General features: G+C 35.9%; 1 protein-coding gene and 1 long non-coding RNA gene across 3 annotated transcripts; one reads left to right on the plus strand and one right to left on the minus strand.

Annotated features, from left to right (window-relative positions):
- Positions 1-8,351: 8,351 nt before the first annotated feature.
- Positions 8,352-10,313, minus strand: LOC128524611 (B- and T-lymphocyte attenuator-like). Of its 2 annotated transcripts, XM_053497258.1 has the most exons (5): positions 9,939-10,313; positions 9,417-9,749; positions 8,899-9,021; positions 8,767-8,798; positions 8,352-8,670 (listed from the first exon to the last, which is right to left on the minus strand). In XM_053497258.1, the coding sequence occupies exons 1-5, from the start codon at positions 10,021-10,023 to the stop codon at positions 8,608-8,610; spliced, it is 636 nt and encodes a 211-aa protein (XP_053353233.1). In that variant the 5' UTR covers positions 10,024-10,313; the 3' UTR covers positions 8,352-8,607. The 2 variants fall into 2 exon arrangements, with proteins under 2 accessions (XP_053353233.1, XP_053353232.1); XM_053497257.1 differs by having other exon boundaries at positions 8,352-8,798.
- Positions 10,314-15,066: 4,753 nt separating this feature from the next.
- Positions 15,067-24,250, plus strand: LOC128523828 (uncharacterized). Its single transcript, XR_008360455.1, has 4 exons — positions 15,067-15,213; positions 21,269-21,377; positions 22,882-23,064; positions 24,095-24,250. It is a non-coding gene; the product is annotated as an uncharacterized LOC128523828 (long non-coding RNA).
- The last annotated feature ends 287 nt before the right edge of the window (positions 24,251-24,537 follow it).

Raw genomic sequence — 24,537 nt, forward strand, 5'->3', positions numbered from 1 at the left:
CTTTTAACTGAATTTTCCTCTTTTATTTACAATTTCCTCGCTCGCTGCTCCACTCATTTTCTGCTTATGAAGAGGAATCCAGCAGACCAGCACGAGACAACGATATGGCGCAAGCAAACGTGATACTGTTACATGATTGGCTGTTAGCGTATCACTCCCTACGTTGCTAGGTTACCAGAGAGCGAGTGCCTTTGTTAATGCAACCAAACTAGCTTCGCAACCTCTGTTTTCTTCCGACAAAGAATAAAAAATATGGAACGTTTGATCGAACACATTTTTTGTTGATATCGATCATATGTCTGTCGCGATACATATCGCTATCGTAGCGCAAATATAAACTAATTTTGCTCACATTTTTCTTTTTTATTTGCCAGTTGTTCTGTTGGAATCTTTTGTTTTCTGATTTATTGCACACTTCTCAGAGGACGTCGTTCACCATAAATCTCTACTGAATGAACCAGCGTGCAGCAGCTAAACTATTTTGTGGTTGTATTAAAAAGCTGAAAACATACAGCAACAATTTCTGTTTGTAGATGCATGCCACATACTGTAATTCTTCATCATTTGCTTTGAGTTGATTAACAGATAATTAGGTGACAAGACCGAAGCTGGCCACAGGGATATTAGTGCGCTTCATGCCAGCATCAGCCGGAGAATTCTGCTGTACAGAGAGACAGGCAGACGTACATGGGCTTAAACTCACTCTCTCTCTCCCACTCACTTATCGTCTATACCACATTATTCTCTACACGGGGTCTTGGGAGGCCTGGAGTTTATCCCAGGAGATTTGGGGCATGAGGCGAGGTACACCTTGGACAGGGTGCCAATCCATCGCAGGTGGGCTTCAATCTGAAATAATAAAGTAACTCATTTAGATTAAAGCTGATCAGCTTATTTTTAGCTTTCTAACAATTTCTACAAACTCTTGTCCCTTTAATGATCCGTACTTCAGCTAGTAATACAACAGCATTTGGCATTAAAAACAGGAAATCTAAATATGAGCGCAGGATTGCTGTTCTGGTTATTCTTTATAACAAATCGTTTCAAAAAACACTTTGTTTATACGTGACACAGAGAGCAATGTTTCTGGGAAAGAATTGTGTTTAAAAACGCCGCTTGTTATTTTATAGGGAGCTAATTGTGCGTTCGAATACACTATTGTTTCTTTAGTAACAACTCATTTACAGGGACTTGTACAGCAAGACATAATCACATCATCTCTGTGATCTCAGGCAGGTTGGAAAAGGAGTTGTTTAACCATGGAAAGTGTGTAAATATTGTATAAATCTATTTAAGATTTATGGAAACACAAGACCAGTATTTTGCTTGTTGATGAAAAAGTAATTTAAAAGATTAAATCTGGGTTTTTCCTTTAACTAAAACCTTGTTCGTTTTATATCCCTGGTTTGATAATATGAACATTATGGCACTTGGCAGACACCAGACATTTTTATCTCGTTACACATGTAAGCAGTTAACAGTTAAGGGCTTTGCTCAAGGTCCCCAGAAGGGACATCTTGATGGTGGTGGGGTTTAAACCTGTGACCTTCTGATGAAATAGCTTAACCACTAAGCTAGCACCAGTACTGATTAGTTTTACAGTACAGATTCTGTCTAAAGAAAACTAATAATGTCCAGGGCTAGATTTACAACCACATTATTTATAATGTGCCACGTTTCAATTGATTCCACCCTGACTTGTAATTCACATCTGAAATCATGTTGTTTCCTGATGTTAGCTTTTTTATTAGTTTACTTCTTTCATTATTTAATCCAGAGGTCAGCATAAGTCCCCTGAAGCCCTTGACTGTGTGATTCATTGATCTTTTATGGAGCATATGTTAATTCTCTTGGGATTGAAAGTGTTTGTTGGTGCCAGATATTAAGCAAGCAGTTTAAATAAACTTGTGAAAGTGAAAGTGAAAAACTCTCTCCATCTGGATAATATTTATAACTCATTAAGTGGACCTTAAGCATTACAGCAGAGTGAGTCATACTGTAGTTAGTAAAACTCATATTTTGTATATTTATTACACATAAAGTAAACTATTGCAAGCATTCTTTAAAGCATTTTACATATTGTAAGCAGTTTTCATTTTGAAGAATACAGCTCATACTGGTGTCTCTGTGGTAGGTGTTTTGCATTGGAAGGCGGAAGGCCCAGGTTCGATGCCCAAACCATAGCCACTGGATAGAGTGCCGTTTAAAGCCCTGATAAAATGGGATGGTTGCATCAGGAAGGGCATCTGGCGTAAAACCTGTGCCGAGGTTGTATGTGCGGACCGGATGGCCCGCTGTGGCGACCCCTTGCAACAACGATGACGTATAGCTCATGAAAAAAAACTGTAGATTAAAATATGAGAACTTTGAGTAAATTATTATACATACAGTATACATAAACTTCATCTTTCAATCTAGGTCAGTACATGCATGGCGGAGACTGCTGACTTTACAGTTTTCCAGAAGATAATCATCGACATCCTTCATAGGAGGTTGACTGGCTGTTTTTAAAGTGCTGTATAAAAGCTGATTCAAAGGAAAAAGTGTCAAAGTAAATAGTGCATAAGCAAATAAAATGACTGTAGCTTTTGTAGACAACAAAGATTGTAAAACCAATCCAACGCAAGAACTTGAAAGAGTTTTTTAAAAAGGATATTTTTAGATTATGTCATTAACTCTTCTGAATAAACTGTTTTCAAAGTGCAATTCTATGGCAAACACAGACAAGAGGAGTGATACACACAGTGTAATGTGTCAGTGCGGTTATCCTAAATATAGGCACTTGGAACGTCATTCGACCAATCCCGTGAACAGATCTCAGAAAACTTTCGTATAATATGACAGTCAGTGATTTCTAAAAGCAAAACATGATGAACACATCTCGAGTACATACTCAAAATCTAAATAACCGGTCTTCCAAAGGTATAAACTAGTAACACATATCTCACTATGTACAGTGTGACCTCTGGGCAAGTCAACTGGCCTGTCCACCATCCATCCCTGATTGTTTTTGACAAAGTCATTTTTCTTGAACACATGTCTCTTTGTTTTAAAATTTGCAAGCATAGTGTCTGGGAGTAACATCGACTGTTCATAGACAGAATCCACAACAAGCCTACAGTCTTTTAGTGCATCTCAAAAAATATATAAACTCGCATATATTCTACTGTATGTTCATTACACATTCAAATATTTGAAGCCTTTTTTTATTTTATTTTGAAGAATACAGTGTATAGGTCATGACGAAAAATCCTGTATTTTAAAATGTGAGAACATTTAAATTAAAATTTGAGTAAATTACTATTGAGTATACATGAAGTTTATCTCTCAGTCAGGTTCAGTTCATGTGTGGGGAACTCTGCTGACTTTACAGTTTTCCAGAAAATAATCATCAACACAGGAGTGTTGTAAGTCACAGGTCATCGCTAAAATGACTGGATATTCTGTATCGAAGCATATTCACAGAAAATTGATTGAGAGGAAAAAGTTTCAAAGTAAACTGTGCATAAGCAAAAGGAATGACCATAGCCTTACAAAGGTTGCCAAGCCAACTCAAGAACTTGGTAGAGTTTTACAAGGAGTGGCGTGAGGCTGGAGTCAGTACATCAAGAGCCACCACACACAGATGTCTTTTGGAAATAGGCTACAACTGTTGCATTCCCAGTATCAAGCCACTTCTAAATAAAAAGTGTCTTACCTAAGGAGGGAAAAAAGGATTGTTGCTTATTGTTCCAAAGTCTATTTTTCTCAGATGAAAGTGAATTTAGCATTTCATTTGGAAACTAAGGACTGGAAACAGAATCTGTTCAGTGCTTAATGGGTTTTGCAAATGCACTTAACAATACTGTTCTTGCAACTATTCCAGAACAGCTGACTTGTTTATATGACATGGCAATAAAGCTAAATGAAATTGATTTGAAATTAACAGTATAAACAGACACCTTTGGATAAACATTGTGTTTTTTGTTTTTTACCAGACAGGACTCTTCATCTCTGCCTAAAGGAATAAAAGCGGAGGGAAACAGGCTTCATTTCCTGCAGGCAACGTCACACTTAAATGGACTGTATGGCTGTATCATTATGAATGACAAAGGCACATTTGTTGCTTCTTTGTACAGAGAACATCAAGATAGCATTCTTGAAAAAGGTAATGTTTAAAGTACACTAGCAGTTACATATTTTAACACGCTAGCTCATACAGTATAAGGGGTTTCTTTAATAGTACAAGTTTCCATTATTTTAAAGATATTAGGAACATACAGTATGGCACCATAGGGCATACTGTAACAGTATTCACAGTATTTCCCGAAAAAGCATTTACAAAGCTTTTATAAAACATGTGCTTCACCTACATATGTTGATTATTTCTAAATGATTCAAGATAGGATAAGATCTATGTTTATTCGTCCCATAGCGGGAAAATTTCTTTGTTACAGTAGCGAAGAAAAAAAATAATAAAAGAAATAGTTGCATTTTCAGACAAATTGCACTAGTTCCAACAAATTGCACAAAGGTAATATTAAAGTTTAAATATTAAGTTTTAGAAAGCCGTTATTGCACAGTTCTGTTTTTTTAAACATGCATTAACTTTAGCTTTACGTAGACCACGTTCACATTACTAACCTAAGTAATGTGGCAAAATTAATGCTTGTCACAATCCTAGTGGATATTAAATCTTTGCCATCATACTGTATGACCTGGCAACACTACAGCAGGTGCCTTAAGATCTGTAGCATGCTGTAGTGTTATGGGAGGCCTATGGTGCATGCAGATTCCATAGCTTTTGTCTGGCTTAGTTAGTGCATCGGCTACAGATGACATTTTAAAAAAAAATCATATCCCGTGCCAGAAAGCTGTGCATCTCAATGAGTCACCCCCTGACATACCCCAGTAAAACACAAATTTGCCCTACCTCCACCTGGAACGCATAACAATTTGGGACGTCATGTCTACCCACAGCCATAATTCAGAGTCTATTCTAGCCTGTTCTATTAATCACTGGGTGTGAAGCAGGAAAACATCCAGGAGTTTAAGGAAATTAGTTTGTGTGAAAACCATATGAAGTTCATTCAGTTCGTGACAGCTTTATCAGAAATACTGTTAAGAATTTCAAGTAAAAAATATGATCATTTTATTTTTCATTGTGTTTCCCATGCACACATATTCATATACTCAGTTATACGTATTGTATGAGCCTGTGACATGTTTTAGTATAAAAATTAGGCACAGAGGGTGACCCAACCTCAGTAGGTTAAATATCTATAGAGTATTTATACTGTATAATGCAAAATTTATCTATCGTTTACTATGTATTATATTATTAAAAAACCTAGAGTACACAGAATTTTCTCACTCAGCTATTCACCTGCTGAAACAAGAAAACGTTTTTTTTAATAAACTTTTTTTATTCTGCAGTTTGGAAACTGTGGGAGCTGCTAAACCTGCCTCTTCTACTGTGAACTCCTGGGCCCGTATTCACAAAGCTTTTTAAAATTCTCTCGGAGAGCTCCCAACTTAACTATAAACGGTCCTAGCTGAGAGTCTTAGACTAAAAGTGATTAAGAAAACCTCTTAGGGCATTATTGAATTATTTAGGAACTACTGTAAAACCAATGTATTACAGTTAGCAATGCACTGTCGCCATCACCCTTGGCTTGCTCATCAGAGATATTTCATTCATCATTCATTCATTCATCTCATTATTATCTAGACATTATTATCTAGACGGCTGTTCCCTTTCAGGGGTCGCCACAGCGAATCATTTGCCTGCATCTAACCCTATCCTCTGCATCCTCTTCTCTCACACCAACTAACTTCATGTCCTCTCTCACTACATCCATAAATCTCCTCTTTGGTCTTCCTCTAGACCTCCTGCCTGGCAGTTCAAACCTCAGCATCCTTCTACTGATATATTCACAATCTCTGTACATGTCCAAACCACCTCAATCTGGCCTCTCTGACTTTTTCTCCAAAACATCTAACGTGGGTTGTCCCTCTGATAAACTCACCTCTTTTGAACACTCTCGGTTGCTCTGGACCGTTGACCCTAAGTACTTAAAGTCCTGCACCTTCTTAACTTCTGCTCCCTGTAGCCTTACCGATCCTTCTGGGTCCCTCTCATTTACACACATGTATTCCTTCTTGCTGCGGCTAACCTTCATTCCTCTGCTTTCCAGAGCATACCTCCACCTCTCCAAATTTTCCTCCACCTAAGGCTGATCTGTCTATAAGCAATAATAAAGGGATGTTACATTTTTTGTTCATTTTCTGTTTGTTTGTTTTTTTCTTTTGATTTATAAATGTTAAATTCTTTTTAAGTCACTTTAAAAAAATATATAAAATACATTCTGACTCACAGCTGGTTTCTTGGATTTATTTTAATGCGTTGTTTAAGGCCTGACCCAGTTGCATATGTTTTGCATGTTGTTGTTTTTTGGGTGGAGCTATCCAAAAATCTAAACTCATAATGTCAATAGTAGAGAAAACAGCATTCATAAGCATAAATATAATAGGCCTGAGATACAAGGACAAAAAATAGGCTTAGTAATTAACCGCTCAAGAACCGCTCAATAAGTGTTATAAGCAACTGAGCAATTGTAAACAAGTGACAATACATTTAAAAAGGAAGAGCATCTGGTGTAAAACCCAGATTGTGTCGATCAAAGTGCCAATCTCTAGGGATAAAATGGACAAAGGCTAAGAAAAAAAAATTATATACTTGAGGGTATTTACAGTTCATCTAAATCAAGTTCAAATCAGTTATGTAAAGTAGGAAGTACAGCACAGTTTTAGATCTACTGTCACAGTAGATGTTTAATTTGTCCTATATTTTTTCAACAGTACAGTGCTTCTACATTCTCGAAGCCCTTGAAAGATTTAAAAAATGTGTGCAATTCTGAATGTGATGAACTTTTTAAAAGTTGAGGTTTTTAAATTTTGGAAGTATGGGAAATAAAACATTCATTGAATAAGATGCTAGTTTTAAACACTGGTACAGACATTGGCATGAAAACAAAAAATAAATAAATTACATGGTATTTCACATCTCTCCCTGAATCACAGCCTGCTCAGAATGACACAATGAAACTACAAACACGGCCATGACAAACTACAAATCCCAGCACAGCACTCCACCAGCATGATCTTACTCCCCACAAACCTGATCTCTGCTTACACACACCTGTTCATTTAAGCACCCACTTCACACCAAGAACCTTTGCAAACATTTTGCACTCATTTTACCCAAATGTTTTCATGTGTATTGTTATTCTGCAATTTGAACTACGGTTGTGGACTTTGCCTTTGATTGTTCTTTAATAACCTGTTTGTACATCGCCTCACCCTCCTGTCTTCTGATCACACTATTGATTTTTTTTTGTACAGGTTATTTACCTTTGCTTATTGCTCAGTCAATATTTTAATTGCCCTTGCATCCTGCTTGGCCTTGTTTCTGACAGATTACTTTGTCTTTACCTAAGAAGAGGAAGTTCACTGGCCACGATGTCATCATGTCTGCTCAGGGAAAGTTAGTGGGTTATTACAATCATCGCATAACTGAGCTGAATAACAAAATAAAGGCCGTCACTACAGCACCTTCTTTATTACGTATCTCAGCCTGTTCAGCAGGCGGAACTGCCAAGCGTCTGACCTGTCTTCTGACCATGCTCTCGAAGTATGCATCGCACTGTTTGCATTGTCTTGTTCTTCAAACATTTTAAATTGCATCTGCATACTGCTTGGCCTCATTTATATGTATGACATGGTATAAAGCATTTGCTTTCCCTACCTCATGTGCTGTGTTGTCATGTAACATATAAAATAGCTTTCAAGATTTGTAAAATAGGTTAGTCTGCATTTACCAACAAAACTAAAGAATACATGTCAATTAATATACAAGTATGGATATTACTGTTTTAAAACATGTTCCAACTCATATCTGGACAAAAGAAACATTGCATTATAAAATAAAATAACACAAACATTTGGACAGTACAGTTATAAAAACAAAAGAAATGGGAACTCATACAAAAAATGCTGCCACTCATGATGCTGATATCCCTGGGTTACACATGATAGACCATGACTGCAAGCTCGACCTGCTGGGTGTGCTTACTGTTTGTTGACTCCACATCATTGTCAGTGTCATCTGGAGTTTTTGCTGACTTTTTTTATTTAGAAATAAATTTAAAACATGCAATAAATACTTTACAAATGCACAAATACTTTAATACAATTTTATTTAACTCTATGTATTAGGATTTACACAACCCTGATTTTAACCCATGCATTCAGCTTTTGCACCCTGCACAGACCACATCCTGGGGCAGCATGCCTCTAAAAACAGGATGTCTATCTATTATGCCTTATTGCTTGAGAAAGGTTTTACACATCGATTGCTTTCTTTGCAAGCATATGCATAGAAATTTCTCTAACACATGAAACCACAGTACACACAGCACAGTCAGCAGTATAGCAAAACAGAAGCTAAAACAAACATGTGATTAGACAGTTACAGTCTAAAAATAGAGTAAGTCAAAATCATAAGCATTTTTTTGTGTTATTTATTCATTCATTCATCCATTCATTCATTTTTTTCCACTTAAGCTTTCAGGCCTCACATGTTGAAATACCAGGGCTGCTTTTAATCAGGCTGTATACAGCAGTGGTGTACTGGAAAGGAAAAGCAAGGTCATTACATATCCAGCCAACCATCTTATCATGAAATAAAACATAAATAATACAAAAAAACCTTATATATTTTCTTACTTTAGTTTGGTGATAGTCAGTTTCGATTGGACCTAAAAAAAAAATGTTTTAGAAAAATAATGATGGTTTAACTCCAAACCAGAGTGATTGTATTAATAATGATTCATCTGAAATGCTTTTTTTTTTACTTACACACACTGTGGCATTTGTTTAAAAAAGAGATCAGCATCACCATCACGACTAGGCCAAATATTCCTAAGCAGATGAAGACGTACAGAATCCAGCTGACGTCTGACTCTGTGGGGTAACTTGGAACTGTAGGAGAGAGTAAATAAACATCATTATTTACTGTGCATATTATATTCCAACTAATATAACCTTCATAAAGTCACTATTCAGAAATCAGTTCAGAAATCGCTATTTACAACCATGGTGAGCAGAAATGCATGCCTGAATGAACAGTTTCAGAACAAAATTCCATACCAAATAAAGAAATCAGTTGTTTGGTGAGTTAATCTCAATGGGAACAAAGTTATATACAGTACTAGAAAATGTTCTTTTGGTGCTTTGCACTTCTAGTATTTTCACAAGCTAGCTAACTAACAAGTCACAATTATATGTTATGTACTGTAAATATTAATAATTTATGAATCTTTAACAGTGTTTATGTTTAGTGTTTTCTTTTAAGGCAATTGAAATCGATTCCTTACCTGAAACATTTATATTAATGTTGTGGCTTTCCAGTGAAAAGTTCCCTGTGAAAATCTTACATCTGTAAACTCCGTTGCTATGTGTTGATATGTCCCTAAAGCTCAAATATGATATAATATTCTTCAACCCTGTTTCTTCTTGTGTAATTGATACGTGATTTGTTTCAGTGATCGGTATGTATTTGCTTGTTTCATCCATTTTCATCCATGCAACAGCAGGAACCTCTGCACAATACGTCACCGGGCAGGGGATGTTTAACCGGCGTTCTCTGGAGGATTCGTAAACTGTGTTCTTCCGAACTTTGATTTCAGGGACACATGAAGCAACCGGACCTACAGAGAGAAGAGATGCTTCAATAATCATTATTTTCATCAGATTGTGAGCTTAAAATTCTAAGATGAAAGACCTCAAAATGCCAAGAATGTTATACTGAAGGTGACGCTGAGATATATATTTTCTTCCTTATATCCTTTTTACTATGCACAGTAAACGCTTATAGAAGTAGTGAGAATTTGACTTACCTTGTGCATTTACAGTGACAAAGAAGGTGAAAGCCAAAAGCAAGCTAATAAACACTGACACTGAATGGTCAGATGCCCTGTCCATGGTCTGGTCTGCCGGAAAATTGAGAGATATCAGATTACAGATAGCAGGTCACTCTCTGTGTTTGACTGCGAACTGAAGGTTATCAAATATGCTAGCTAAGATAAACCACATGCAACCACCCTCTCTCTCTCTCTCTCTCTCTCTCTCTCTCTTCCTTCCTCTCTTTACGCTGTACCTTCAAAGGTAATTTTTTTTTTTTTTAATTCCCTCATTTTAATTCTGCTATATTGTACACGTGCTCGTCAGTTTATTAGGAACTGTGTACTTATGTTCGTTCAGGCAACTCTCACAATCCAGCAGCTCGATCCTGTATGCACGTTACGTCCTGTATAACGTTAATAATAAATATCAAGTGGTTTTGACTGTGTTATGGATGCTGATTTCTAATCTTTGTAGCATTTTTACAAAACCAAGAAAAAACAAACAAAAACACAGTAGTGCATTGTGTCATGTTGTTGTCGTGTTGTTGCTTTTGTGTGCATATTTGCATATGCACTTTATGTTGCCTTTTGATGTCTTTTGTATAGTACTTAGAAAGTTTTTATCAATTTATGGTGTTCATCTGTTTGGTTCATTATGGTTGTTAGTTTGTGTTGTACTGTACAGTATGTATGTAGCACCTTGGTCCTAGGGGAACATTGTCTCGTTTCACTGTATACTGAACTGTATGGTTGAAATGACAGTAAAAGCCGACTTGATCTGACTTTTCGAAGCACACAACGGAAAAGTTTACACTATTTACACTCATGGTGAGCAGAAATGCATGCCTGAATGAAGAGTTTCAGAACTAAGTTCTATATCACATAAATAGGCCTAAATCAATTGGTTGGTTTAAAAAAAAAAAGTATTCCTGTTCTTCTTCCTTGGCTGATCATGAAGTATGCAGCTGGTCCAAATATCTGTCACAAGCTAGCTAACTAAAAAATCACAATTAATCTGTAACAGTATTTATGGAAAAAGCTATTTTCTTTTAATTGTTTTGTTAAACAAAACCAAATGACTGTCCAACTGACTTCTAACAAACATACAGTCATATATAGTGCCTTGCATAAGTATTCATAACCCCTAAAACTTTGGCATTTTATGTTACAAGAACAAACAAAAATGTATTTGATTTGGATTTTATGTGATATAACATCACAAAGTGGTAAATTATTAGGATAAATGGTTTTCAATTTTTTTTTTTTTTTACAAATAAATATATTGCTTGGCCTCATTTCTAACATGGTATAGTGTGTTTTCATAGTCCCCTAATCTGTTATATTATCATAAAGAGTTCTGTGCAACTGTCTTAAGCCACTCCTCATTTCTTCACCTTCTGCCTCCAAAGAGCCAGACTTTTCCAGACTAATTCTCCAGGCGCCCTGGAGGACTTTTTGCCTCTCGTTTTTGTCTCGTATTGTCTCTCGTTCTCAGTGCAGTCCCTGTACTTGAACAGTTTTAGAGGAAGGTTTAAAGCAGAAGCATTTGAGCATAAAAGAATTAAACTTAGGGCATAAACCGGAAACAGGTGCAGATGATGCCAGATTATCAGACCGGTGATGAGTATACTGTACTGGTGATGCTGAATGCTGAGTGGGTGGAACAGATGAGAGGGGAAATAGGGTTGCTGCAAAGGTTGTTATATAAACTATCAATTTTTAATTGTAAAACATTTGTTCCCATGTATTTAATTAAATCAACATCATCAAGAAATTTGCATAGTAATGTACCATAAAATATTGTAAACGGTTGCGAAATTGGTTACAGAACTAAAGAATACATCGTAATTAATATACAAGCATAGACTTGGCTGATTTGTGACATATTCCTAAACAAATAGTTTAATACACTGCTATAAAATCTATGTATTAGGTTTATTATTTTTGTCCTATACAGTAAAAAAAATTTCATGTTGTTTTGCCCCTATTCTTAACTCGTACATTAAGTGGTTGCAGCTTTCACCTCTCATACCACATTATAGATGGATAGATAGACAGATAGATAGACAGATAGATAGATAGATAGATGGATGGATGGATGGATGTATAGACAGACAGACAGACTGCTGTCTTTGCCACTGCGAAGCTAAAAGTGCTTCTTTGTTTAGCCAATAGGTTGTGGAGGGGATGTGATGGTTTTCCTGATGTGAAGTGTTCTCCTGATGGTTATCCGTTTCTGTAGCATCCTTCTTATTACTAGCCGCTCCAAACACTCCACGCGACTGCGCAATATTGAGCTAACCTGCCTGATGAGTTTGTTAAGTTTCTTAGAGTCACTGCTGCCCCAGCAAATAGCAGCAATAAAATATTGCACTCGCCACAACAGACTGATAAAAGATCTGCAACATTTTGCTGGAGACGTTAAAGGACTTGAGTTTCCTCGAGATGTAGCGTCTTCTCTGTCCATTCCTGTAGAGAGCATCTGTGTTTCATTTCCAGTGTTGTCAGATGGCTCTGGCTTTATGAACGTGTTTACTGGTTATGGAAACGTTTCATTTTATTTGAAGAGTTTTCAAAGACAATCTTAAAACTATCCCGTGTCTTTCACATTGACTTTTTTTACAAAAACACTACATTGCCAAAAGTATTCACTCACCCATCTAAATAATTGGTGCATCAAATCAACCGGTTCTACAAACATTTGTAAAAGAATGGGTCGCTCTCAGGAGCTCAGTAAAATCCAGCATGGTATATATACTGTAGGATGCCACATAGTCGTGGCATTTCCTTAATTCTAAGTATTTCTCAGTCAGCTGTTAGTGGTTTTAGTGGGAATGACAGCAACTCAGCCACGAAGTGGTAGGCCATGTACATTAACTCACGGCATGCTAAGACACATAGTGTACAGAGGTCGCTGACTTTCTGCAGAGTCAATAGCTACAGACCTTCAGATTAGTTCAAGAACCGTGCGTAAAGAGCTTCATGGAATGTGTTTTCATGGCTAAGCAGTTGCATCCAAGTCTTACATCACCTAATCTTTGTGGTGTTAGATCTTGTCAGAAAAGTTAAAGCTGTTATAGCTGCAAAGAGGGTGGGGCTAACATCATTCAATCATAATTCAATGTTACTCAAGTTCATATGCATGTGGAGGCAGGCGAGCGAATACTTTTAGCAATATAGTGTGTGTAGTCATGTACAATATGCTCAGCTGTGTGGCCTAATAATGTCAGACATTGAACCAGTTACAGTTTAACTTGCTAAGTAGTAATAATGTGTTAAATTCACACGCATAAGAGTAGTGATAGTAAGTTCAAAGTTCAAATTACATATCTCTGATCAAGTGTGTAACTCTCGTGACCTGTATCACACAATTACATGTAAGTTTAAATAAGTGTGATCAATTTCCACATCAAATCCTCACCGTGGGTGTAAATCGATTCTAAATGTCAAATATGCTTCTACATCATGTTCCTGATGACTTTGACAACGTATAAAGTAAAGCCAACACCTTGCACACGCTTGAAAGCTTTGAGTTACTTAACTACTATCCTGGCACTTATCCAAGAATGTTGCTGAACAAGTTATTTCATGTGTAGTGTGATAAATCAAAGCGATGAGCCAACATGTGTCTGTTGTTATCTAATGCCACAGCGCAAGAGCTACTGACTCTCGGGTTTGTTTTCTTTACACTTTGCTTGTCCTTCCTGCCAGCAGCCATGGAATTATTCAAATTTTACAGTCAGACTTCCGAATTTGCATTATCTTACAATAACAGGATTAATTTTTATTCATTCAACACCACATTGTTGTAACCAGAATAATAACCCTGTGGCTAGCCACAGACTATCAATGTTACCATGACATGAGTTGAGGTAATGTTATCTTTCATTTCTTTCATGTCAAAACATTAAAAACTACTTTTAGTTTAATGCACATAACCTCAATGTCTTACATAAGGGCAGTGATTTTTATTATGTGAAAAGATGTCATGTACAGGACGGTTTAACTGATCTTGCCTGCTTAAATTGAATAAAATAAGTTACACTCAGACCTCCAACTTAATCGTACATATTTTTTTTACTTAAGTAAAAAAAAAGCCAATACTTAAGTAGATGATAGTTATTTAGATGAAACACAAAAACATGTAACAAAAGATAAATGATCACCACCCACTTTTGTAATTTATCATCCGCTCACAGATGTTATTTTTGGCAGTCATCACTCTTTGAGGTCAGGAAAGATTTTTAGTCATCTATTGAAGATTATCTGGAAGTTGAACCAAGTGCAGTTGTGATTCAACTTCCAGATCACACATGATGTTGAAAGAGGTCTTGCACATTTTAAAATGTGTTAAGTAATGTTGTAGAATTTGCATCTGTACACCAGGAAATATAACCCTCAAGATATGAGCAAAGGCAACCCCCCACCCCCAACACACACACACACACACACACACACACACATTTAGACAGTAACTTCAAGAAGCAAAGCATCTCGGGGGAGGGAACTCAACTTTTGATAATATCTGTTGGTTCTATAATCTGACAGTAATATCAGAGCTGCAAAGGGTTATTATTCAAGTGTTAAAGGCATTCCATTTGTAATTGTTTTGTTTTATTTCATTATTGTTCATGGTTCCATTCAGGACACATACACACATAAAAACTCTCTCTCTCTCTCTCTCTCTCTCTCTCTCTCTCTCTCACACACACACACACACACACACACAGTTGTTAAAAATCAACCTTAGGCTGTTTTTTTTTTTTTTCCCTAAAATGTGTTACCATGTGTGATCTATATACAATGCAGATGTTGACAAAGCAGAATTCTAAATTGTAACAAAATCAGTTTTGAATTAAACAAAAAAAAAATTAAACCTTGGACTGGCAATCTGTGATTCTGTCATCCACCAAGTTAAGATATAGATATTGTTTTTCTACACACACTATACCGTAACTGCTTTTTTTCCCATCCCTGGTCAATTAAAAATAGCTCACACTGAAAAGGAGTCAGCTATAGTCAGACACCCAATGATATGTCAAGGAAGCCAGAGGTGGGACTATATCAGAAGGTGGTTAGAGAGAAACTATAAGTACTAGGTCACACTCATGCATGCAAGACACAGACACAAGCTCACACACACACACACACACACACAGACATACAGTATTATACACATTCCTGATAATGAAACTGATGCAATCTAACACACAACTATGCCAAACTATGGGTTTCATTTTATTTGTTTTTTTCTTGGACACCACTCAGGGTAAGTCTGACAACTTTGACAATGATGTTTTTATGTCATCTTATGTAAATTATGGACAATTGTGGAAAATATTGTCAGATGTATATTTTTAGTATACTTTAATAAATGTGTATATTGTGCATCTCTGTATACAGTACTGTATATTATAATAAATGATAGTAAGTACAGGAATAAGTGCCAGGATTGAATGTTTGTTTTGTTCCAGGTATTTTATCAGATGCTCTTTCTGTTAAAGCGGTATGTGTGATGCAGGGTTTTGAAGAACATTATTGATACTACATATAGTATCAGTAATGTATAGTATCGGTAATGCATCCCACCATACATAAAGCTGATGTTATGGACTCCAGCTTTCGTTTTTTCCCCATCTTGTCCTTATTTGTGTAAACTAATGAGAAGGAAATGACCTGGAAGTAGAATCACATCTCAGAAGTTCTGTGAAATGTGTCATGATGGAACTCTTTTGTTTATTGTACTTTTTGTGAATTAAATATCTCAAATAATGCTCTTTATTTAGTTTAAACCTTTAAATAGGAATTTATAACAGAAACTTTCTAACAAATCTTTAAAAACGTTCTAATAAAGGTTCCTCAAAGGTTTGTATCTTCTATTTCTGCTACTTCTCAGTTTTATAGTAAACCACTTTATTGTACAGTACATTGTTCACAGAGGTTCTGTAAAGGGCCAACTAAAGAATCGTGTGTGTGTTGTACTGTAAATGTTCTAAAAGTGTCCTACTGCTACTGGTTTTGCCTTAAATGTTAAGTTTTCTGCTCGATCTTAAGCTTGAGTTATTGCGGGCTATGCTTGCAGTTTCACATGTTTTTTGCAGGTTCTCTATGGCTTTTTTTGTTGTTGTTCCTCTACTATCTCTAAAAAAATTTATTGAATGAATTGGTGGTGGATTGAAAATAAAATGTGTGTGTGTGTGCAGCTTTATGTAGTTTCCTGTGACGTCGCCATGACTTAGCAGTCAGTGAAGATGAATGAATGATTTATATAGTCCATTTCCCGCAATGCAAAATTAAATATTCAAACAGAGAATTAAAACTTAAAATGGTACAAAAATAGAAAAATAGTTTAGCTGATAAATGTAAAAAATAATAAAATTGAAACAGAAGTGTATGAGATGTTAAGTGTATAAGATGTTACAGCTGAGTGCAGCAGATGACCTCACAGATGCCATCTTCAGTCAGTGCTTGAGAATGAAAATTCCAGGAGTTTAGAATTGCTTGTTTCCTAAAGAAATAGTTTGTCTCATTGCAGTGCCAAAATAACAACAACAAGGCAATTAAATGTTCAAAATAGCGAACTTTATTGAAATACTGATATTAAAAGAAACATCAAACAGCAGATTAATGAGTGTCAGGGATTTAAGGTTGATGCAACTGCAGGTATTGTAATATTTGAAGCAGAAGCAAATTAATAACTAACATGGTTTGACATATTGTGAATAAAATTATTTATGTATTATCATATTTAAATTAAGAGTAGAATATGTAAGTTGAAAAAAAATAATAAAATGTGTAAGTAAACATTGAGTATGTTTACGTTAAACTCGTTAAACAGAATGAATCTTATTTCAAACTTTAAGCCCTATTTGCACAGGATTAGTATTATCTGGGGACCTTGTGTGATTTAGAGATACGGGATTAGCAAAGCTTGCGATTTCACTTGAATTTACCGACTTATCTCTTGGATATAATGTCAAATTCATGAATGTTCTTTACCGCTTGCTGCTATTCATGTCATCTAATCAATCTTTCGCTCTTCTGATGGATTTCTCTCTCTGCACGTTGCATTGTTGTATGATGTATTGTGATATGACCCAGCACCCAAAATACTTTTAAAACACTCCAATGGCGCGTCCGTTTTGCGAACGATGGATAAAAACGTCAATATAGTTTATTTACTACACTTACCAGGGGCGGACTGAGACCGAAAGTGTCCCTGGACTTCCTGGCCCACAGCAGCCCACCACATCCAGGTGAGTGATGATGAACCAGTGCCTGCTGATGATGACCAACACCTCTCCCCTTCTCTACCAGGGTGAAAATGATGCCAGTTAAACTGAACAGGTAATCTGGAATAAAATCAGTAGCAGCATTAGCTAATGCTAGTAATTATTATTGTAGTCAATATTATTTCAAAATAGTATTTTACCAGCCTTATTTTGAATTAATATTGACTACAATAATAATTAAATCGAGTAACTAGTTTAATGCTGCTACTGATTTTATTCCAGTTTACCTCTTCAGTTGATCTATCCTTTTCACTTGGCTCGGGTATAGAAGGGGTGAGGTGTTGGGCAACATCATTCCTGACCCTGAGCCCGCTGGATCCAGACTCGCTGTCCCTGACCGTAATATTAGAGCTGTCAGTCTGCAGAACTGTAATTTCCCCTCACGCCAAAGGCAGAATTTGTTAATTTGAAGAATTTCACAGCATCTGCTTTTAAAGCTTTTTTTTTCTTTCGCATAATTTTCAGCTCCACCTTTTCTTTTTTTTTTCTTTTTATCCATGTCAATTATTCATTCTTTGCTGGGAAAAATCTGCTGTATCGAGAAAGGATCCATATCTCTCCTTCTGTAAATTAAAAGTGAAAGTGGGCCTGGTTCAGAACACGTATGGAATAGGATTACAATACATTCACATGCACATGGGCCGCCACGTCAGTATGTTAATATATTAAAAAATATTAAACGTCCGGTGCTCCAGATGGCCTGTCCGCTGCTGATACTTACTTATCATTTACTACATATAACAGGAACCAAAACTTTAAAAAAAAAATATATATATATATATGATCGCAGCAAAACCTGGCCAAATCACAGACGTGCTCATTTGCACAGGATTAATGTTATCACAGAACCTCATTACTTGGCGAAATATGGTAGGTCATCTGCAGGGAAACTTTCGCTCTACAAATTACAGACATGGCCGATTCGCACGGTATTAATATTACAGACAACCTCCACAATTATTACAAATGACTAGAGGTCTTCAGATAATACTAATCAAATAAAAAATTCTAATTTTAAATTATAGGGCTTTAGACCATTTTAGCAAAAAGATAAATATTTTTGTAAGATTGACATAATATGAATATGTAAAAGCTACACAAGACAGATCCTTTTTGTGTCTGTGTGTAAGAGGATATGGGTGATTGTTGTTTAGGAACATGCAACAAGCTGAGAACTCCTAGCCTGAAGGAGAAAGGAGGCAGGTGGGCAAAGGGACGTGATAAAATTTTATTTTCTTCAGTAGCATACAGTGATGACAGTGTTGAAACATGAGAACTTAGCTCTGTGGAAAGAAAATTGCTTCCGCTTGAAGACTTACAGCATATTGTTTGGTAAACATCAGGATTACCTAGAAGCCTCAGGGTCAGGTTCAACATCATCTTCGGAATGCGGAATTCAAACCTTGGTAAACAGTGAATACGAAGAGGTGATAGCCTTTACTCCAGGAACGGTGTCGGGTTTCTGGAGACTCACTGGGGCTGATGGTGGAACAGTGATAAAATAACAGTTAATAATTGTTGATAATATAGTTAATTTAGCTAAATTATTATTTTAAAAAAAACTATTGATCATAATCTAACTGTAAATATCTTATGACATATGAAAGGTTACCCTGTTACTTTGAGATTTCCGATATAACCCCGTGTTTTTATTTATTTATATAAATGGGTGTTCTGATGAATATATGACGTAGATCATATACAGTATATACAGAACACACATTGATTCATCTTCAGCAAACGTTTTTGTCCTTGCAGTGGGAAATTCTCTTCTAGGATAAATAAGGTATAATGGTAAATATCCTAAACCAAAGTTAAACAAAACTAAAGGTAATGTGCTTCCTGCTTTTTCCATTTGTTTTCATAATAACTGAGACTGAGATTTTCTCCCCACTCTTGCCAAGGCACACAGGGTAGTTTCCACCCTGCGCTGCTCAGGGTCTGGGAACAATTAGACATTCAAAGGAGGATTTTTTGTAAAAAAAAAAAAAACACACACAGAGGGAGGGAAATAGAGAGAGTATGTTGTGCTTTCCTGGCATCTAATCCAGCATTCCTGAAATAACCTGTCATGAACTTAATTAGAAAAGATTTTTAAGATAGATTAATTCATTTTATCATTAGATTTAAGAATCAAAGAACTTTATTAAGTCCAGAGGGAAATTGCTTTTCATTATCAATTCAGTCGAACAAAAAACAATACTGTAACATGTCCACGGAATAGCTTGACTAAAGTGATCCATGCTAATGGCAAATAAGAGACATGTTTTAAAAGAGACCTGTTTCGAAATTAAGCTTCTGCTTTTCAAACAAACCACATCAGACACTATGTAGTACTAATCGACTGGGTTAAAAAAAAAAAAAAAATGAGGATGCAAAAAAACACAGTATAATAAATAAATGGTCAGCATTCATTTCTGATATATTGTATCTTTTTGCATTTTTTAACAAAATTCTTTTTAGGAAAATTCATTAAGTTTTGATGCTATTGTTAATTTAGCAAAAAAAAAAAACATATTCATCATAATTTCCCCTATAAATATTTTATGACATATGAAAGTTCGCACTCAGGAACATTTCAAAAGCCCTGTAACTTTAAGCAAGCATATTTTAATATAACCCATTATTTTTATTTATTTATTTATATACAGTAAATGGGGATTCGGGTGATTATATGATGTGGATCATACATTCAGAAAAAGTTTTGTCCTTGCAGTGATTGCTGTAAACTTATACAGTATGTGTTAATATATGAAAATCTCAAGAGATAGAATATGACAATGAATAAAGGCAATGAAGAACTGTACTGTACTCCAGATGTTTCAGTTCTAAAACCATACTCTTTACGCTTTTGTTGTATTGTGTAAATTCCTTTACTCTGGCCATTGGTACATGACACCACATGGATGATCGGATTGGAATGCAGGAAATTTGGAGGCCAGGTCAGAGGCTTGGTTTCTGTGCCTGCTGGACCCTGTGTCCGGCAAGCTGTAGTGCACTGGGTGATCTCGTGCCTTCTTATAATGGCCATCATTATACAATGGCTCTTCTGTGGGATCGGACCAACCAGGCTGACCTTTGGTCCTCATGGGCATGTGTGAACCCTTTTGGACCCATGATTCTGGCACTACTTGTATATGATTGACAATCACTGTTCATTTTGTGATGTTAATTATTTTGATTCATACACGTTCACATTTCATACACGTTTCCACATTTTCTTTTGTTTGTGTAAAGCTGTTTTGCGACAATGACACTTGTTAAAAGTGCTATACAAATAAAATAAAATTTAATTCAATTTAATTAATGTTAGGGCTAATTCGAGTTTGAACACATGTTGCTTTAATAACTAAACATACTGCATTTACACATAGCAGTTGAGACTACAGTACAGTAGATGCTTCATAAAGCATTAACTCAATGGTTAAGCGCCACCAAGCAGCAGGATTCTTAAAATGCTGACACTTGGGGCCTCCAAGTGGCACAGTGCTCGCCCCAGGTGATGCTGTAACCTCTCGCAGACGAAGGTCTAGACAGAGCTGATTGGCCGAGCTCTCTTAGAGGGGAGGGATGAGAGGTACTTAACGCTTTCATCAACGGTGCGTGAGCGAGCAGTTCGAAAAGATGCAGTCAGCTGACGTCACGTGGTTCGGACCAAACACGTGATAGTCTTCGGCCCTCCCGACTGAGTGGTAGTAGTAGCCTTAATATGGGAGCCCCCTAGTGACGGGGAGGAATTGAACATAACTAAATTAGGAAGAAATACGATTACAAAATTAAATGCCTAAAGGCATGTCAGGCTTTGTTGCCATGGTGCCACGAAAAGCAGCAATAACAAATCTTAAAGGGAATAGATCCTGAATATCAAATCAAGGTTTGAAAATAAAAACCAAAGGCATCTCTTCAGTTTTATTTATTTAATTATATTTTCAGCATGAGTTTGTACATTTGAGCGCTCATACTTCAATTATTATTATGCTTGCCTAAAAGACTTAGTGACATTTTTTTCCCATCTTTGACTTTTGTCTACAGCTTCTCCTCAAGTAGCCTACGTGATTCATGTTAAAGATACCACATATTATGAGGAGTTTCAATGTGTAACAGAACCAGAGGCGGAAAACACCAAATACAGCTGGCGCAGGTAAACACGTGCTGCTAATAGCAGAGGACTTAACATTTACAACAGAAAAAAATGTAGTGTGCTTTGACAATACAGATGTCCAACAGTGGTAACATCTAATTATGTAAAGAAAGTGTGTCTTCACTGAACATCTGCTCACACATAGAGACAAGACTTTTTAAAAAATGTTGTGCATTCGTGAATGCTGCATTATCAGGAACTTAATTAATAAAATATTTATTAATGAGGCTTAAGCCCCGCCCACTTGGCTCATTTTTTTCAAAAACATGTTTTCCAATATATGTCAATTTATGTTTCATAATTCTATACATGCTTGTTTTCTTGTGACCCTATATAGTGCAATAACTACTGTAGACAGGCAAAGTTTAATTTAATTAAACAATTATTTTATAGAATGTTTTCTCTATATATTCCGAACCAAATGTCTCAGTTTCTAGATGATCTACAACAAAATGAGCTTGCTGACATGCTCGTTATTATCCTTAATCAAAATGATATGACAGAGGAATTATTTAAAATGTTGTATTGGACTTTTGTTTTTATTGTGAAAAAATAGTCCATATGGTATTTATTACACAGAAATAATTTTCCACTATGGGGAAAGTTTTAGAAAGTATCTTCACACACACAAAAAAAATCATAATCTTAATTTAACCAACAAATGTTTTTATACATAAAAAACTCAAAGCCTCATTTACGTGAATTAATGTGAAAATAGTTCTAACAAAGTATTTATAGTACTTATAAATAATAACGGTGTATTCAAGGAGAGGGGGAATCATAGTCAGCAAAAGATCAAGTTATACCTTCAGGGCAAAAGGTGTAAAAATTAGTTTAATGTCTCAGGATAACCATCATGTGATCACGTTACTGTTAAACCTTAAAGTTTTTGTTCTCTAAACTGGTTTGCAATTGAAACTGGCATGCAAGTCTGTAATGGTTTTACCAAATTTACATAAGAGAGAAAAAAGAAGAAGTTAAACTTAGGATACAGTCTCTCTCTCTCTCGCATGCACACATGCACACAAGCATACACACACGCAAGCATGCATACAAACACACGCACGCACATGCACGTGCACATGGACACAGACAGTACAAACACACAGATCTATCTTCTAATGCTGCATTTGGTTTAAAGTTGCAGCTTATACACTAATTCCACTTCTACAACCAGCAAAAGCCACTGCATAACAGACAAAGCTCTCGACTTGGACTACTCCTCTAAACTGCCCGTTCCTTCTTTGTGTACAAACATCACATTAGTATTCTCATACTCTGAACACTATAAAATCCCTTTGTCTATTTTAACATTTATTTACGACTGTATGACTTTTGATCATTACACACAAACATAGTAAGCTACACTGTAATGCCTACTGTTGCTAATGTGTTGCCATTTAAGTCCAAAGTTGCAACATGATGTTATAAAAAACTGTAAAAGACCAGATACAAGGCATCACAAACACAGAATAACATCATACCTTATTTTTTTTCTAACTAGACAGAACTGGACTGAACTTCCACAGGGAGTGGAAGTGAAGGGAGATAGACTGCATTTCCGGAAGTCGACCCCTGACCTCAATGGTGTATACATATGTGAGGTAGTGAACCAGTACGGTGTTGCAGCGGGATCGCTCTATCGACACATGGGTAACTCTGATACCCGTTCAGAGCTCTAACAGGGGTAAGTCCACTGCCTACTGGACAATACCAACTAACATCTGGATGCTTTAATGAGATGGAAAGCTTTTAGAGCTACTTAAGGACACTGGGGGAAAAAAAGAGTACATTAAGCTTTAGCTAGCTTCAAACGTTTAATATTGCAAGAATACAAAAATAAACAAATAAATAAATAAATCATCACATAACATCTAATATGCAGATATTCTGTGGGTGGAAATGCTAAAGTCGGTGGAGAATGGCTATTTGAGTTGACATACCAACCAGGTATGGGACTAAGAGTACCATTGGATATATATATATATATATATATATATATATATATGTGCTTTACACATAGCTGCTCGTGAGCATGTAGGTGGTTTGGCTGGTGTCTAAGTTAGGCCCCATTTAATTTATTTGTTTGGGTGAATATTACAATGGTCAGTTTGTAAAAAACTAAAATAAATATTGACTTTAACAGTGAAATGCTAAACTATGGAGAAACCTGAGCCAAGGCAAAGGACAACACTTGGCCAAGGTCATCAAACCTAGACAGACGAAGAATGCAAAAATGTCACCTGGTCTTTTTGCATTGTTTAACCGTCTAGTTTCAGCAAACCTGTGGCCACTATAGCTTCAGATTCTTGTTTATACTGGCAGGAGTGGAACCTGTTTTTCAATTTTTGTAGCATGCCAACCTTTGGTGCACAGTATTGTGTGTTCTGAAATGCTTTTCTGTTTACAATGGTGAAATAAGAGCAGTATGTGTATGGAGCTTGCATATTTTCCTAATGCTTAGTAGTTGTTTTAATATGTGATGTTTTAATATATGTTGTAATGAGGTGAATAATCTAACATTATAAAAATTCTTAGTAAGAGGCTGGGATACTGGGTTATCATTTTGTATGAATACAGTATAACAGTGTACATAGTGTAAATCACAATGTCATATACAGAAAGGCAAGATAATATTGACAATATCGATATTAATATTGATAAAATGTAGTCAATTCCATTATGTTTACATGTTGTTGTCATATTTGTTTTTCTAGAAGCCGTGAAACATCATCTTGGATGAGTTGGAAGAAAAACTCAGAATAATGAAGAAGACTCAAGAAGAAACCCTTTTAAAGCAATTTAGGATTTAATTTTTGCTTCTAGATAAGGTTTAGATCCATAATATTGGTGCTATTTATATATATATATATATATATATATATATTTTTTTTTTTTTATACATTTTTATATGAAGCACTTTGCATTAATATAAATTCCAGAACAACTCATCAACATCCTAATTGTGAGTTAAACAACATTTCGGACATTTGAAGGTGTAAAATATTTATTTATTTGCTTGTTACAGTAATTTAAAGTAATTATGTGTTGGTGTCAGAATTTTGACTTGAGCCATTAGAGTATGTTCAAGTTCCTGGTTTTGAATCATTTAAGTGTAGTATTATGAGTATGTCTAAAGTTGTAGATCTGTATCTTGTAT

This window comes from Clarias gariepinus, chromosome 5, assembly GCF_024256425.1.
Source record: "Clarias gariepinus isolate MV-2021 ecotype Netherlands chromosome 5, CGAR_prim_01v2, whole genome shotgun sequence".
NCBI classification, from domain to species: domain Eukaryota; kingdom Metazoa; phylum Chordata; class Actinopteri; order Siluriformes; family Clariidae; genus Clarias; species Clarias gariepinus.

Bases quoted from the DNA above. Each gene is read 5' to 3' on its own strand.
- LOC128524611 (XM_053497257.1), bottom strand. From the start codon at position 10,023: ATGGACAGGGCATCTGACCATTCAGTGTCAGTGTTTATTAGCTTGCTT. The intron at 9,750-9,938 runs GTAAGTCAAATT...TTCTCTCTGTAG, and splicing joins TGTCACTGTAAATGCACAAG to GTCCGGTTGCTTCATGTGTC. The intron at 9,022-9,416 runs GTAAGGAATCGA...TCTCTCCTACAG, and splicing joins CATTAATATAAATGTTTCAG to TTCCAAGTTACCCCACAGAG.